The 18,204-nt window shown below is 39.4% G+C and overlaps 1 protein-coding gene across 1 annotated transcript in view; it reads left to right on the forward strand.

Annotated features, from left to right (window-relative positions):
* The window catches only part of HSD17B12 (hydroxysteroid 17-beta dehydrogenase 12), a 90,896-nt gene extending 73,402 nt beyond the window's left edge, over window positions 1–17,494 (forward strand). Inside the window, 4 exon segments of the mRNA XM_050897230.1 lie at window positions 2,876–2,957; window positions 7,895–7,960; window positions 15,405–15,554; window positions 15,793–17,494. Coding sequence (XP_050753187.1) covers window positions 2,876–2,957; window positions 7,895–7,960; window positions 15,405–15,554; window positions 15,793–15,897 — 403 coding nt within the window. The 3' untranslated portion in view covers window positions 15,898–17,494.
* Window positions 17,495–18,204: the final 710 nt, after the last annotated feature.

The following is an 18,204-nucleotide window of genomic DNA, read 5'->3' on the forward strand; positions in this document are numbered from 1 at the left end:
TAATTACATTACAGGGGAAGCTTGCTCTTTCCACTTGGCATGCAGCTGGAGCAGGCGCTGGTTGCCACAGCAACAGGGAGATGGCTAAATATAGCCTCCCTGGCGCTGGACCACTTAAGGTAGAATGATGGGGAGGCGTGAGGGTGTGGGCCTGGCTCTCTTCATCTTAACCAAGGTTTTTTTTCATTAACTGTACAGTTGAGTTGAATGGAGCCAAAATTTCTTTTTGCTGCATTGATGCTCGCATAGTTATTCAGATCCCTCCCTAAAAACATTTCTTCTGCAATTCCTCTAAGAAGCAAAATTGTAACTGGAGTAATTGGAAGTGTTCCCCCTACACGCATGCTTCTCAGTTTCCTTTTATCTGGAGGTTTTAAGTTACGAGGTTTTAAGGCTAGGACTGTTTTCTTTATAAAGAAAAAATACAAACCACAAAACCCATGGTGGCATTGACTTCTTCAAAGAGACCAGTACATGGAGCTTCTGCAAGGGGCTGCTATTAATTTGTTGTGTTTCCAGGAGGGTTTTCTTCACTGGGTCAGACCATTCATTCACCGCACCTAGATGATGGTCACTACTCCTGCTGGAAAGTTGCAGTCTAGCCAGATGCTGCGAGACCTGTGCTTTACAACCTGAATGCCAGCTTTTCTTCTAAAGCTTCAGTTTGTTTTATAAGTGTGAGGCTTGTGTTTATCCATATAAATGCTTACCCTTTTTTGAATCCTGTTAAGCTTTTGTCCTCAATTAAGTTTTGTGGCAAGTACTCCCGTAGTCTGAATATGGGAAGAGCACTTCCTTTTATCGGATCTAAATTTCAGTCTTTCATTTAAATAAATGTGATCTTTCTTTTGTGTTCGGAGAGGATAAATGAAGATCTTGATCTTTGTCATTCATTAGTCTGTATACTCTTATCACGGCTGCTCTTAATAGTCTCCTGAATAGCTAAATTGAACCAATCTTTTCACCTCATCGATGTATCAGGGTTTTGGTTTTTTTTTCTTCTTTTCCCCTTTCTTAAATCATCAGGTTCTTAATATTTCTGTCCTATATTTGGAGGGATAAAAGTGTTCTGTAGACTGTAATACAAGATTTCAGTGGTGGTGGATCTGTCCCTGCCATTCCCACCATCCTGTTCTTTGGCTGGTTTTGGTGGCTGCTGCACAAAAGAGAACTCCTTGTGGACTTTGTTCAGGTTTTCCAGGGAGCAGATAGTTGATTTAGAGTCCTGCAAGGTTTGTGATTAATTCACGTTATTTTCTTTAGTATGCATTGTTGGTTTTGTTAATATTGATTTTTCATCTGCCATTCTGTAGTCTGTTCACATAGCAGTCTGAGCTCTTTAAGAAGTTCCTTATAGTATTCTCCAATCTGGTAATCTTTTAAAAACTGCATGAATACTCATTTCACTGCTAATCCCCATTTGAGCTCATGAATAAATATCACAAGCACCACCTGTCTTGATATGAAAAACTTCTGGCATCCACTGTTAACCTTTTGCTGTTGTGAAAATTCATGATTAATCTGTGGTCTTATTTTCTCCATGCTACATATTTTGATCCACGTTACTACTTTATTTCACCAACCAAGCCTTGCAGATAACTCCTGAAAAATACAACGAACTTTGGCAAAGGTGTTTGAAATCCTGAATGACTGAAATGATTCTTTTCTGTCAATGTTAGCCATCTCATTTCTAGAGGTGAATCGATCACAGATGTAATTCACACTTGTATCATGGCAGAAGCCATGTCTGTTTGAATCTATTGTCACGATTTTCGAAGAGTTATATCATTTTAATTTTTAATGGTCACTTAAACTCAACTGTTTGTTTTTAAGATGGTCGCTTAAATCATTGTGGCAGCAGCAGCGTAGGGTATACCTAGACAAACAAATATGATGCAAAACTCCATATATGAATCTGCAGGAGTTAAGCTGCGTGATGCCTACCTGCGTGAATGTTCTCACTCTGCACTAAACACGGCATACTTAGTATGTTCAGGTAAACTGGCTTGAATTTACTACAGGGTAAGAAGAAACAGAGATGCATCTTTCACTGTGTTGGACTGTCTGGTAGCACCTTCTAACAGCATACTTGCCCTAATTTGCCTGAAGCTTTTAAAACTAATTCTTCTTTCTACCTAGCACTAAATAATATGTCTGGTTTTGTAGGTAAAACTAGTCTCAGAAATAGACATGCTTAAAATCAGTCAGTGGGTTGGGAAATCCAGGAGTCTTACTTTCTGTCCTACCTGCACATGCTTTAGAAGTGCTTGGCAGAGCAGGTGGTAGCTAATTTCAGGCTGGTACCCTTACCAAAATATTATTGTGGAAAACCTTCAGTGTTACTGTAATACAGCTGTAAAACAACTCTTATTTTCTGTAGTCATCCACTGAATATCTTCTATATTAAAACACTTCTGTATTTGAGCAATAGATTCAGATACTTCCTATCTTGAAGATCCATCATGAAGTAACATTCAGAAGATGAAAGAGATTATCAAAGTGTAAACTATACAACAAACTTGTGTTGCCATTTCTGCCACCTTAGCGTAAGATTTAGAAGTTGCCTTTTGGACTTGTGCCATCTTCACTCAATTGCTTTCGCATAGTTTAGCCCTGTGTGTGTATATATGTATGGAACTTGATTCTCTTGCTGTATTGACCTTGGAGTTGTTCCTGATTTATGCCAGCTGCTTGAATACTTTATATTGTGCTTAAAGTCATATTAGTAAATTTCAATTTAGGATTTGATTGGGGTTTTTAAACAGACCTTAATCTCGGTTGCATCCTAAAGGTTTTCTTTAGGCTTGCAGTAATTTTCTGAAACATGAAAGATGTTACCTTTATTTCATGATAATATATCTTCACTGCCTTTCAGATCAAAAGGGGTAATCCTGAATATCTCCTCAGCTGCTGGGATGTATCCAACTCCACTGCTGACTCTTTACTCCGCAACCAAGGTAAGTGTTCTTTTCCACACTGAAATCAAGTGTCAAATATAAGCCAACACTACAGGAATAAATGTTTTGGTGTCCATCTAGTGGTGCTTTCATGAACTAAAAGTACTGAGTTTCTAACTTAAATTTTTCTAATAGTGGAAGGTCGAGAGAAAAATGAGTGCAAGGGTTTACTGGCACGGAAATGACTATTTTATATATTTCATCATGCATTCTACTTTTACATGGAAAAGGATGCTAGTGTACCAAGCAAACTTAGTGTGAGGTTGAGAAAGGACATTGACTAAGTTTAACACACTTTCTTATTTTGACTTTGAAACTTTTTTCCCCTAATCCTGCTGAAGATGTGTATCTTCAATATATATGTATATATATTTAAGTAGGACTCTTCTGGTGCTTGCCAGAAGCAAATATTTGTCCTCCTTTTTTATTAGTTGCCTTAAGTTTAGCATTTCAGGTAAGAGAAAGGATAGAACTCTAGGGCCTCACCATTCCCAAATAGTCAACTTCCCTTGATCTGCTGACCATACATCCTGCTAACGTAGCCCAGTATGTTGTTTGATGTTCTTGTAGTGAGGGGATTGCTAGCTCATCTTCTCCCTGGCAGCCACCATAAATTCCAAGTTCTTTGCAGCAGGGCTGCTGCTCGACCAAAATTGAGGCATGGCGTTATCCCGCTCTGTATGCAGAACTTTGCATTTCACTCTGTGCCAGTTGAGAAATCTCATGATGTTTAACAATGATCAAGTTTATCATGGTCTCTCTGGACTGAAGCTCTGTCATGTCAGCTGCTCCATCTAATGTTGTCGTCTGCAAATTTGCTGAGGGTGGGCTCTGTGTCATCATCTAGGTCACCGATAGGAGATACTGAAGAATATGGGCCTCGGTATTGATCTGTAGAGTTCTCTGCTTGTTATCAGCCAGATGTCAAGCTATTAATCATGGCCCTTTGGCTGGATCACCAGGGTCAATTTTCAGTTTGGCCAGCAGTTTGTCCTTTCAGCACATATCTGCTCAACTTCCAAATGAGAATGCTGCAGAAGATGGCGTCAAAAGCTTTACTGAAGTGAAAATATATCTATACACAGACACACACATAGTTTATATACGTTAAAAATCTGTTTCCCTCATTTACAAAGCTAGTCCACTCCATTGTAGAAAGCAGTTTAGTTGGTCAAACGTGATTTGCTGTTGGTAAATCTGTTGACTGTTTCTGATGTATCTTCTTGTCCTTTATGTGCTTGGAAATGAATTCCAAGAGGAAGGCTCCATGATCTTTCCACAAACTGAGTTAAAGTTGATGAGATCATTCTTGCCTTTTCAAGGAGGGGTATGTTAGCCCTCTTCCAGTTGTCAAAGAGCTCCCCTAGTTTCCATAGTTTTTCAGCTATTGTAGGCAGCAGACTTGTATACATACAGACTAGTTTTTTCAGCACTCTTGAGTGAATCCATGGTGGCTCCATGGATTTGAATACATCCAGCTTCTCTGAGTAGTCCCTATATTGCTGCCTCTGCCTATCCCTTTCACTAAACAGAACTGGTGCATGCAGAGGCGTGTGAGCAGGCTTTGGCTGTGCAAAGGCAAGAGAATTGTTGAATACCTTAAACTTTTTCTGTCCTTTATCTCTAGGTTGTCTCCCTCATCCATCAACAGACCCCCATTTCTCTGAAATTCCTCTTGAAACTAGTGTACCTGTAGGATCCTTTACTGCTACTGTTAATGTCCTTTGCTAGTCTTTTCCTAGCTTGGATTTTATTCCTAAGTACCCAATAATGTTTTGTTTCTCTTTTGTTACTTCTCCTTGTTTCTGTCTCTCATATGCTCATTTTTAATTCATCAAGAACCTCCCCACTTAGCCAAACACTCCTTTTACTGAAATTTCTAGTCGTCTTCCACAACAGGCTGGTTTATTTTACCAGTTCATAAGTTACTACTCTAGATCTACATTTCATGTTAAATTTATCTGCTCTGGTTTCTCTTTGTGTCACTGGGAGAGTTTTGTCTTTCTGCAGCTGGTCTTATTTTTTTTTCCAAAGATACTTATAGGGGCTTCTAAAATGTTCCCCTAAAAGATCTCCAGTTAATGCCATAAAGACAGAATACGGGTACACAGTATGGAACTGAAGTATATGTGATAAAACTAAATGCAAGAGACATTTACACTGGTATTAAAACAGTATGGCACTACAGCTTTTTCAGGCGCACCTGGTAATTACCTTAAATACTTCAAGGATTTCAGAGTCTAAGCAGAACCTTGATAGGATGAAGAAACCTTCAGTAGTGTCATTCATGTCAGAACAGACCTACGTTTCCTCTAGATTCTCAGTAACGTCTTCATATTTTCAGAAAGGAATTGATGCACACTATTTTATTCGTACTAAAGGAGGGGATATTTAAGTTTAGAAATCATGAAAGCCTGAATTAGTTTTAGCTGATAAAATTTTCTCTTGAAATAGCTGTTTCCTGAAAGCACAGTTCTTTGTTTTGATACAAAAGGTCACTTTTGTTGTGGCAGTGCCTTCAGCTTTATGGAATGAATTGAGCTTCTGATTTTAGTGATAATATGCCTTACACTGCTTTGGTTAGTCTTTTTTCAATGAGAATCTCAAATATTTCTTCCCCTCCCCCTAAGAAACAATTACAGGTTAAGTAATCTGCCTATTCTCAGCACTGCTCATCTTCTACCACAGCAAGATTAGTAAGCATGAAAGTGACTCCCCTAATGTAGCTATAGAAAGACTGTATCTGCAAGTTCTAGGGTTTTTTTCCTCAACTATATAGAGGGGGTTTGAAGCATAGTATCCTTCAGGTCTAAGTCAATGGCTTTGGCTAATTATCAGGAACAGACGCAGTCCAACTCCTTAACCTTCCTGTGGAGAATTCCCTATTTAACAATGAAACGAGACACTTGTAAAGGAATCATAGTCCTGTTTTTTGACAGGTTTACCTATCTACCTGCGTTAATACTAATGAGAAGTGAAATATGAGTCCCTCCCCCCCTCCGGTCTTTTGTATTTGAGTTTGTTACTGGATATCCAGGGAGAAGAAATTTTCTTGCGTGCAATGCTTATCTGCTTATTCAGGGGATGTTTACTTAGAGAGCGTTCTTAAGACTGGTTTAAGTTAAAGGTTGTTCAGGGGCTTGAGCATCTGGAGGTAGAAAACTCAACTTGTCTTGAAATAAATTCTTCAAGAAGAAAAACTGCAAAGCTTATTTGGATACTGGAAGTTGCTTTTTCTTCTCATGTAAAATGAACGTTCTCTTTATTGCAAGCTCTTTGCAACCAGTAGAGATCAGTCTTTTTATACTGTCTCTCCATATTTGGAGCAGTAACTGATTTCAGGACTCCTGTTATGTAGAAATAGTTAGAAATTTGAATGATCAAAGCACTTTGATTAACACAATATAGGTGGTTTTTTAATTTATTTTTAATAGATTTTTTTATATACTCTGTACAGTTATCACGCATACATCTGGCAACTGTGTTCAGGGACTGCACCGAACTATTTGCATGTCTGCAAGTGCCTTATTGTTGCAATAGGATGGCTAGCTCACTTGAATCATTGCTGCTAGACCAGACTTTCAGAGTCTTGTTCATGTTGAGTGCTGAATTTCATTAAGAACTTATACTTGGGGGGGAAGGGAGAAGGAAAGAACAGTTGGACAGAAGATAAGCTTTTTTGGTTTAATGAGCCTCCTTCTAGCTTGTACATGCAACTTGAAGAATAAAAGGACCTATCTGCTACACAGCAAAATCTAGTTTACTTTCAGATCTTGTGTACGCTCAGAAGAGTGTCTATAAAAATAGCCCAGTAGCGTGGGAGTGTTTCTGTTGCTTCTTGTATAGGCTGAGTTCAGTGGGATGACCTTGATAGGAAAAACACTGGGCACTGCGAACTTTAAGTGCTGGTTTCAGTTAGGACTTGTGTGAATCCACTGGTGACATGGTGACCAAAGGAAGACTGTAAAGCAGGTGCAGTACTAGAGCTTTGCTGTTTGTTTTGAAACTGGTCTGAAGCAACTGCTTCTTAAATACTCGAATTAATTTATTTAGTATTTATTTTAGCTTCAAGCATGGATAAGATAGTTTAGTTCCTTCAGTTGAAGGTACTCCATTCATCCTACTTGGCTGTATTGTTTCACTAAAACAAGAAACCATGGCAGAACCTGATATTTTGTGTCACTGGACTGCAGGAGGGAAAAGTGGAAAGGTGGTTTAGAAGAACTCGGGGAGGGGGAATCTGTGCTGGTTTGAACTGCTGAGTAGCATTGCGTTATTAGGACAATACTTTCTCGGCATGGTTATGGAGGTGACTTGGTCAGATGTGAGGGTGTCTTGAAGGCAGGTACTAGCATCCACATTTTAAGCCCTTTCACTTCTTTCTTTAAACTTTTAGTCTTGTAATTTCTAAAACTTCCAGAAGCTTGGAAGAGAATCTGTGGAGGTAGACTTCAGGACTAGGAAGAAGTATCACCATAGGGTGACATTTCTTTTTAAAGTGTAAAGGTAGAAGACAAAGTATTTAAACACTATGTTTTAAAAACCATGCATAAGAGAAACCTACTTGAATCACTCATTTAAAAAAAAAAAAAAGTCTAAGAAGATGACATAAGTAGTGAACAATGTGAACGTACAAAGTCTTATTTTCCTCTTTTAACTGGGCTTTATGTAACAAATCTAGTTCCTTTTCCTTCTAAATTAAAAAGGGCTTTATTTGTTTAGATTGAGCCTCACTTCTGTAAAAATACTTTGTAAGCATAGGGTTTCTATTCAGATGGCATTGCTCTAATATGCAAAGTTTCTTTGAAAACCTAAGGTTTTTCACTTTGAAAACAGGAACTCTAAATAGTAATTCAAATATGCTTACAAAAACCTGCAAACTATAGTTTCCATTTTATTGTGTAGCATGCTGCATGTTTCCCTTCTTTTCTCTCTAGGCTTTTGTGGATTACTTCTCCCGAAGCCTCCATGCAGAATACAAGAGCAAGGGCATCATTGTGCAGGTGAGTAGAGTTTGTTTCATGTAAGTGTGGTTACCACAGCAACATTGGTGTCTTGGTAACAAAAGGGAATCAGCATATTCTCTTATTCATGAATATGTGACACAGATTAAGGATAAGGATTTCCTTTGATCCCATTAGCAGCTTTCTTAAGTTACTCTGAAACAATGCATCTTGAAGCAACAAAAAACATCGGTTTTGTGTGTGGGTTGTGGTGTTTGGTTTTTTTTTTTTTTTTAGCTGATGGTGGTAATTGAACCTTTAAATATAAAATATTCCATAAAACTGTGTGCAACTGTAGAATACATCTTTATACAACTTCATCTATTGGAATGCACTTTTGGAATGCATTTGTACAGAGATTCAATGGGTAACTGCTCAAAAGACTAGAATAGGAGCAGCCGCTGCGGTGTCAGTGAATCAACTGCTGGTGTAAGCACAGTAGCAAGAACAAACAAAAGCCTCAAAGAGCCTTTGTATGTAATGGACTGATTTAACTTTCTTTAGTACTGGATTTCCACATTACTAATGAGCCTTGCTTTTTTCCCCCCATTTGTTTACCTTCCATGGTTTTAATTATTCTTGATGGGGCATAAAAGCAAACCAAGCCAGTCTCTCACAGCTTTATGGGATTTTGCTTTAATATCACTTCTCACATACTCTTAGTGCTTGTTTCCAAAATGTAGCTGGAATATCCAGCTTTGGTCACAAACACTGAGTTTCTCGTTACTTATTACACCTGTTGCTCTCCAGAGCAATAGTCAGTTTGATAAAGGTGGTATAAGATCTTACCTGTACTGTGAAGACAGTGATGTATCTTTTTAAAATTCAGTTAGGGATCTTCTTACAAACAAGATTAGCCTATGTCCATGCCTGTCATTCCCCTATTCTGTATGGTGGTTCTCAAAACTATCTGAACTCCGAAGGCCCTATGAGGAATAAGGCACAAAGTTGCCTGCCTTATTTGTGTAATCATGAAGTGTGAGAGCACAACTTTTGTTACTGGCTAAAACCATAGAGAAGTTGTTACCAACTTAAGGCTATGTTACCTTTTTGATGTGCTAGATTTTTTTTTCCCTTTAAGCACACTTAGCAAAACAAGAACTTATCACCAGGAAATGTCCTGCAGTTCAGTATCCAGATGTTTAGTCCCAGATGTTTAGTATAATGTCCTGTCCCAGTTCCTGAGGATTGTGTTAAGAAAAAAGACAATTGCTGGGTGAGCTATTTCCATGCAGTCGCTGACTCTTTAATGGGAACCTCATTTAAACCTAGATTTAAACTTTATTGTACTAAACATTTTAAGGGGTACTGTTTATTTTGGGGTCTGTTGGCAGTGGAGAGGAAGCTAGCAAAGGTGGTCCCTGAAAGCATTCTAACTACTGTTGTTATAGACCTTCTCAAGGATAGACTAGGTGACATTAGTTTTACGCTGGTAACAGATTATAACTTGCTGTAGAGCTCCCAAAGCATAACTTCTCCTCAGAGTGCTTGATGCTGTGCCCTAGCACCCTGGGATGTACCTTCAGCTAAACCAACGTGCAGCAATGATGGATGCATAAAAAGGTAGCACTCTGAAGAGGTACAGGTTCAGCATACAGGGTGGTTTGTGTGTGCTCTCAGTTCTTGGATTAAGCTGGAGTAACTTTTAGTGTTTTATGTCTCCTTGTTACTTTCTCTTCTCACAGGGCTTTCCAAGTCTTTCCCCAGCTTGAGCCCCAAACTGTCCTGTAATGAGTCAATTTTTACCATACTGCAAGTTCCTTACAGCTTTCTTTTCACTTTTACCCTTCTATATTACTTCTATCTCCCCAATGTAGTTCAAACTGTATTACTTGCAGATTTAGCCTCATTATCAGATAGCTGTTCTTCCAATCAGTTTCATCTACGTGCAATGCGGCCCTCTTTTAATGTGTGGTCACAGTCTCCAAATGAGACTGAAGGAACTAGTAAAGTTTTTCTCTTTTCTACATCAATAATATGAAGTCTTCCGGTAGGATTTCTTTCCTGCTCAAGCCTACCTACAAGCTGTGAGGCATGGGCTCCTTCAACGCACAGCTTCACTGGCGACAGAGCTGGGTGTGATTTTTTTTTTTTTTTTTTTTTTTTTTTTTTTTGGTGTGTCTGTGTGGTGTGGTACAATGTCTAAGCTCTTTCTCTGTTTTCTGGTGTTTTCTCAGGTAAAGCTGCTGATAGTTACCTCAGTGTGAGAGTAGAGACAGATGCTTACAGGAGAAAGAAGTGTTACATCTTTGAGATGTGTTGTTCCTATGTGCAATTGTCTCCTTCTCCCCAAATTTTGTCTAAATAGTGCTCTGTCAATTTGAGAGGAGAATGGAGGAGGAGCAGGTACTGTTCATTTATGACTATGGAGTACCTATTGAAACTGAAAAGGTAAATAACCCAGTGAATCACGCTTGGCTAAAGGCGTTAAACACAGTATGAATGTACATAGTATGGGAAAGATTTTGTACCTTTTGGGTATGGAAAAGCTACAAAAAAAGTTTTCAGTGTCTTACATTTTTATCATTATAAAAAAAAGAAGAATTAAATCTGGCTTTCTCTATCAACAGTTATGTTTTCCTGTAGAAAACTTCACAGGTTGTAGTAAGCTGTATTTTTGTAACTCCCACGTTGGCCAAGGGTGCTGAATTCAGCGCTGCTTTTTTGCCCCTAAATGTAGACAGTGAATTGCCATTCTGAGTTATGTGGGCCTGATGACCAGTAGCTGTCACAGCTTCAATTTGTTATGCTAATTTTATTGCAGTCCATGTCCTTGTCGTCTTGTTCCAGCCTAAGTCACTATAAACCACTAATGAATATTACAAGCACCTTCCTGTGAGGACTAGCTGACGTATCTCCTTCAAGCCCTTAGGAAGACTGCATCCCCCTTAGATTCTTTGAAGTTCATCTCTCTGACCTTCAGAAGTGTAGCACTTTTAATTCCAGACTTGCACTTCCAGCTGAGATCACCGTTTAAACCAGTTAACTTTTAGCATGCCAATACCTGCGGAGAACCACTGTGTGAAAAGCAGAAACAAAGTACAGGTGAGATTTTACCAATTTCTGAAGTTCAACCTAAAGTATATCAGTTTTGCTCAAGTGGATTGCCTTCTCTGTGGAAGCTTAGTTTTGATAGTATATAGTGCTTTTACTGCAATTGTCGTAGTTTAACCCCAGCCGGCAACTAAGCACCATGCAGCCGCCCGCTCGCTCCTCCCCCCTCCCAGTGGGATGGGGAGGAGAATCGGAAAAAAGAAGTAAAACTCGTGGGTTGAGATAAGAACGGTTTAATAACTAAGGTAAAACAAAATATAATAATAATAAAAATATAATAATAGTTATAATGAAAAGGAATATAACAAAACAAACAAACAAAGAGACATAAAACCCAAGAAAAGACAAGTGATGCACAATGCAGTTGCTCACCACCCGCTCACCACTGCCTGAGCAGCGATCCACCCCTCCCGGCCAACTCCCCCCAGTTTATATACCGAGCATGACGTTCTATGGTATGGAATACCCCTTTGGCTAGTTCGGGTCAGCTGTCCTGGCTGTGCTCCCTCCCAGCTTCTTGCACACCTGCTTGCTGGCAGAGCATGGGAAACTGAACAATCCTTAACTTAGGATAAGCGCTACTTAGCAACAACTAAAACATCAGTGTGTTATCAACATTATTCTCTCACTGAATCCAAAACACTGTACTAGCTACTAAGAAGAAAATTAACTCTATCCCAGCCGAAACCAGGACAGCAATGTAGCCATCTTTAGATTAAAAATATACTCTTTCTGGCTGACAGGCCTACTTAATTTTACAGAAGCAGCACTATAATAGTGTAGGTTAAAATTCTCTGTGTGTTTACATGGAGAGAAAGAGATAGGCAAAAAGAAAAGGAATGAGGAAGAAGACGACAAGGACTTCTCTCAAGACTTTTTTTGAAAAATCTTTCCCTGAAAGGTTTCTGCAGACTCTTCTGAAACTTTTGCTCTTTGAATATGTGTAAAAATATTGCTTCATTCTTTACCCCTTTCTTTTACTCCCTTTTTTTAACTTCAGTTAGTTATTGGCATTTTCCCTCTATACTTCGTTACTATGCGTAGCAAAAGTGTAACAGTAAAAACTTTCACTACCTGTTTTCTTCTACCATATCCACTATATAAAATATCAGATCACAAAATCATGGAAGTCTTCATTTGAAGAGATCTCTAGAAAGTTTTCTAGTCTAACCTCCTGCTCTCCTAGCGGGGGGATTGCCTAGCAGTTAGCAGTGGGATTGCTGCTAGCACTAGGTCATGGGCTATTTGTGGCTTTATCCAGCCAAATCTTGAAAACCTTCAAGGGCAGGGATGCTGTGACCTTTCTGGACAGCCTGTTCAAGTGTTGTACTGCTCTCCTAGCAAAAGGCTTTCTCCCTAGTGTCGAGTCTGACAGTCCACAGCCAAAATTGACAGTTTTGCCTCTTGTTATTCTATCTACCAAGAAGAGTTTGGCGCTCATCTTCATAACTGCCCTTGAAATAACTTCAGGCAGGTATTGGGTCACCACCAGTTTCCTTTTCATCACACTGAACAAGCCCAGCTCACTCTCTCCAGGTATTCACGAAAGTGTGCTGTCACCAAACTAATGGCTAATGGCACTGCCTGCCTTCCTCCAAAGCTTTTTAGCTTTGCTTTTTAGCTTTCTGTACAGGTCAGCTTTGGTTGCTGCAATTCTTCCATTTCCCCTTTATGTCCCCCACAAAGAAATGGAAAGAAACTTCTTTGGAAACACCCAAGAGTTCAGGTCTTTTTTTTTTTTAAAAGTAAGGTAAAATAGGTGATAAAATTGTGTAAACAAGCTATTCTGACTTTCTGGGACTTTCATGTGACTGTAGCATAATTAGTAGAGGCTTCTGTTCAGGACTTGATCTGACTTCTTGCATCCATACAACATTCAAGACCCCAATTCTGAGTGCCAGCCGATTTTAATAAGCATCAGAGCTGTAAGCAGTAGCAAATGTTTTAAGTGAGCAAGAGATGTTGTATTGACATAAGCTACTTCTAAGGCATGTTTTGAAACTGGAGAGCCAGCTAGGCTTTCCCTGGATAAGGACAAGGAATTTTCTATACAGTTACTTGCCCAGGTAGTGTTGGTTATGTCTGCCTGAATGCAAAATGCTAAAAGGCTTTAGGCAGTGAGTTGTTTTTTTGGTTTTTGTTTTGTTTTGTTTTTTAAATCTGTCATGCCAGTTTTAGATATGGGTCGTGAATGTGTGAGCTCCTTGTGGGGAGGAAGAAGGGGGGAAAACTAACTCAATGGATTCAACAGGTCTCTTCATAGCTGTTCAAATATGGCACAGTTAACAGGAAGATGGTAAATCTAATGTCTCTAAAATTAAATACCTGTCTCTCTGTTTTCTGGAGAGCATTTGGGAGGAAAAAAAAAAGTTGGAGTATAATTCTGTGCTTCTATGTGCCTTGAAGTCTGTGGATCAATAGCTAATCAGTAGTGCTACTGTATGCTTGCTTTTTCAAGTATCCTCATGCACGGTTGTTTGCCCCTTTATGCTATCCAGTGGCTTATCCAGAAGTCTGTTTTGAGCAGAGGAAGACAGAAAATAAATCATAACTATAACTATCATGCCACTCTGTGTGGGGATATTGCAGATATAATTTGGTGGTGAATAAGAAGCTTAGAATTGTTTTCTTTTTCTAAAACACCAAAGTAGAGATTCAGTTTAGAAATGTAATCTGAAAAATGGATGAGGTTCACATTCTGGAGCTGAAGCTAGGTACCTATGCTGTTATGGTAACAGAATGAGTGGTTTTCTTATCCAAGCATTTGTAGCTTTTGGCAACTTTAAAGGCGATGGTAACTGCTTACGCTTCTGAAATTCAGGTCTCCATGTTTTTCCTCCCCATTTGAAAGTGGACTCATGCAGTATATTATTGAAAGTCCTATTTATAAAGAGAAGTGCATGGTTTTAATGTTCTAAGGTGAAGGAATGGGCAGACATACCAATGCTTCCTGTTTCTGGTGGTCAAATTCCTGTTGAAATGTGCACAGCTATGGCATAGATAAATAGTCAATGAGAGTTCAAGTGGTCCTTTCCCCCCTGCGCTATGCTTCTGAGAGTGTGATAGTCAATGTTTCTGAGGTCAAGCATGTGTGGTGGTTGTTCTTTAAGAGACTAACATGGGCAAGCAGGTTTCTGAACTGTAACTTGCCCAAATATACTGAGTTTCAAGATGGTAATCTCATTTTGAGGTCTATTAGTGTAGCAGAAGTGGATGCACACTTCTCAGGTATCTGCTGTAAAGGTACATGAATCATAGCACTCACTACTGTGATGGGCCGTAGTGACTGTATGTATTGAATCACTAGTACAGCCACAGATAGTGTCTTAGGAGGTCCTTGTCAAAGTGTTGGTAAGGTTCCAACCTTTCTAAGCTTGTGAGATCTGGTATGTTTAATATCTGATTAAGTGGCTATAGACCAGGGCTTTTTGGATTACTTTTTTAGAGGCCTAGATTGAGAACAAGTTGAAAGCAATGCCAAAACCACGACTATGAGGAAAGAGGGTTGCTTCCTAGTGTACGAGTATACATGCGTTTCCCTTTCCTTCTCCAGTACCATGAGCTGGGGATAGGTGGAATGTGGTTTTGGATCCCCTAGGTCTATCCTGCCCCACTGCTGTCATGCCTTTGTGGTACCAGTGTCTCTCTGTCAACAATATACCCATGCCGCTTCACCTTGCTTTTCCATTATGCCAGGGCCGGGTAGTTCTGAGACTCACCATCACTTTTCTGTTTCTTCCAAACATTGCTATAAAAGCCCATTAACTGTGCACCATTTCTTGGTCCTTCCTTCTGTCCTTGAGGTCTTCCACTCTGGTACCGATATCTCCTCCTTCCTCTGAGCCCTCCTGTGGAGTTACAAGCTCAATGTTCCAAGTCTCCTGGTGTTCCTTTTTCTCTTTCTTCCTCCTGCCTTTGTGTTTCTCTCTGTACAGGTGCCAAACTGAGGAGCTGTTACTCAAGTATAAAATCCCTGTCTTGAGTTCTGCGCCTCCTTCCCAAGCAAACATTGGGGGTTTACTACAGAGAAGCAACACTACAGCATTTTCTGTTAAACAACTGGAATGAAGTTTTGTAATTACAAGGCAAATTGTAAGAAAGGCTTTTCAACCATACGCTTGCAGGAGTGGTTTTTCTAGGGCCCCAACTGGGGATGCTGACTGTCAACAGACCACTGAACTATCCTTCACATTCCAAATATGGCCTACAAGATACCTGATTAAAAATGTTTTTGATACTGTACATTGTGATCTTAGAATTGAAAAGAAGGCTAGCTTAAGCTAGAATTCAGTATACAGGTTATCTAATTTCCAATTATTTTAGTTCCTTGATGGATCTGTAAGTTAATCTGAAAGCATTCTCTGCTTAACATGATCTTTCCTACGTGCAGAGTGTTCTACCGTATTACGTGGCAACAAAAATGTCCAAAATCCGCAAGCCAACCTTCAGTAAGCCCAGTCCTGAAACGTATGTCAGAGCTGCCTTAGGCACGGTGGGCCTGCAGTCCCAGACCAACGGGTGCCTACCCCATGCACTCATGGTAAGTCACCTTGGAAAACGTAAGGATCTGGAATGCCCTTTGTATGTGTCTATTATGGAAGAAGAGTAACGAATAATTTTGAATATTAAATATTTTCATTCTTTAACTTCTAATCATAACTTGGTAATATTTGCGTGTGCTGGTAACTGTTGGATTTCACTTAGTACAGGCTATAAAAAGCTGAGACTTCCCCTGCCCCACCTCCTTTTTTTTTTTTTTTTTTTTTTTTTTTTTTTAGGGATGGATCTTCTCTCTTCTGCCTACACCTGCTGTCATTAATTTAGTCATGAGAACAAACAAACAAATACGGGCTCGTTATTTGAAAAAAATGAAGGAGAAGTAAGTTGGAGGCAACTTGAATTTGGAAGCCTGGGACTCCTGCAGGTTCCATACCCATGCTGCAGCACCAAGCAGACCTAATGTTTTAAATATCTTCAATTGTAGGTGTACTTTCCAACAAGCAAAACAGTCTTGTTTTGAGGATACAGGTGAAACAAGACTGTTGACTTCTAATATTGATTTAAAAATAGGCTTTATTTGTTTATAGATATTATGAGGGGGGGAACTGCTTTGGACTAAAATTGCACTGTGCTTTAAGAAATACTTACATGGACTTGATCGGATATTGGGCTGTTGAGGAACAGCTTGGTTATATAGTGTCCATCACATCTATGTATTGTGCGCGTGGGTGAAGGGCAGAAAAATAGTAGTTCTCACATATTCCTGGACAGGTGGGCAGCAGTGGGAAGGGAGCATATTTATTTTAAAAAGCAACCTAACAGTATTGACAGAGTATAACTTTTTCCCAGCTCAGGTTTTCAGTACTTGCAAGGATTCTGCATTGCCAGTCAGCTCATGAGCGCTCCCCTGCTTACACGGTCCAGTTTGATTTTTGATTATAAACTTAAGGGAAATGGGCCAAAACCCAAAATAAGTGTAATTGCTTATCTATAAATATATACATAAAATAACATTGCAAAAAGTATTTAAATTCTTGGTTCTTGAATATGGATTCTAACTTTTCAGTAATATGTAATCTTTATGATCTGTAATAACATTTTTAAAAGTTCAGTGCCTGCTCTTTGTAATAGATGGTGATAACACAATGTAGATAAATGTCAAGTTATGTGTTACGTGCTGGTTGCTATGTAAAAGATTATAGGCACTTTAAATGCAGAGCTTGAAATGAGTTACTCTCCTTGTTAGCAATGATGGTTAAATTAAATTCTTTTCGAAGTATGTATCAGTCTGTCTTTTTGGTGAGGCCCTTTGAAATGTGAATCCTGAATATTTGAGACAGCTTTAAAAATGAGAACCAGTGAAGTTCTTTAAATGTAGAACATTTTTCATTTAATTGTTTTTAAATGAACTGATTTGTTTCATGGTTCTATTCCAAAATGGAGTGCTCCAGTGAGGCTGAAGTTACCCAACTCCAGGAGACAGGGATCAGAGTATATGAGGAGTCTGCACTGCTGTTGTCTGTAATTACCTCCTCTTTAAATAAAGATTTTGGTCTCTATGTTGCTTTTTATAAACATAAAATGTACTGAAACTTACAAGGCAAATCAAATTGCGAGCAGCTACCAATGTTTTCTGTGGTGATGTCCTGTGGTTGAAGAATGGAGGTTGTTTTCTGCCCTTGAAAGAATAATTTCAAGCTCTGATTTTGAAGTAAAATATGTTGTACTGAGACATGATTTGGGGCTAACATTTCTGTACATTGAAAAAACCTGAATACCGATGCAATGGTGCTGATCAAATCTGAGACGCAGATCCTATCCCATAGTTTTCTTAACTTTTTGGGGGATGGTGAAGTCAGTGGTATTAGTTCTGTAAGAGCGCATGACTTGGTTTGCTCTGGATCTGATGTGGAAGCATTGGACTAAACATTCTGTATGTTTTTGACTTTGTAAAACAAATAAAATGGAATTTACTCTGAATCTTTAATGTGTTGGTTTTTTTCCTTAAAATGTTTGCCTGTACATTCAAATGCCCGATTGTCCATCATATATAATAATGCAGTGAAAATTACCGTGTTTCTACATGCCAAAACCAAAGCTTTTCTTAATCCATTTTCCTGGCTGTTATCTATTTTGCAGTGCTGATATTTTAAAATCACTGGAACACAAAATAAACTGTTAATTAGAACTATTAATTAAGCTATTAATAAGAAATAGTTATTTCCAAATAACAATTTTCTAACTATTGAGGGTGTTTGGAAAGATACGTCTGAGGGGAATAGCATGCACATCCGATCGGCACTGAAGCAACGGTGCCCCGGCAAGGCAGTGCCTGGCAGCGGGGTTGCTGGAGCCCCTGGTCCTTCTGCCCCGCTGCCCGGCGTGTGGTGCTGCGGGTCGGGTTCCCGCTCCCGTGCTGCCTCTGAGGTCTTCTATTTTCCAAACGGCAGCAGGGCATCACTTTTTAACCTAAATTGCCTTGACTTTGGTTTTGAACGTCGGCTCCCCTCAGTGATTGGGACAATGTGCATTCGATAGCTTCCGATGTACTGTGAACTATCCTGGGCACGCGACAGAAAACGGGCGGGGTTTTGTTGCGGTACCATTGCTGTCTCTGGGCAGCTCTGCTCTGAAGGGCGTTTTTGTCACTGATGCGATGCGAGAGCAGGAGTGTTTTCACTCCCTTGTTT

The sequence above is a fragment of the Gymnogyps californianus genome, chromosome 5, assembly GCF_018139145.2.
Source record: "Gymnogyps californianus isolate 813 chromosome 5, ASM1813914v2, whole genome shotgun sequence".
Taxonomy (NCBI): Eukaryota; Metazoa; Chordata; class Aves; order Accipitriformes; family Cathartidae; genus Gymnogyps; species Gymnogyps californianus.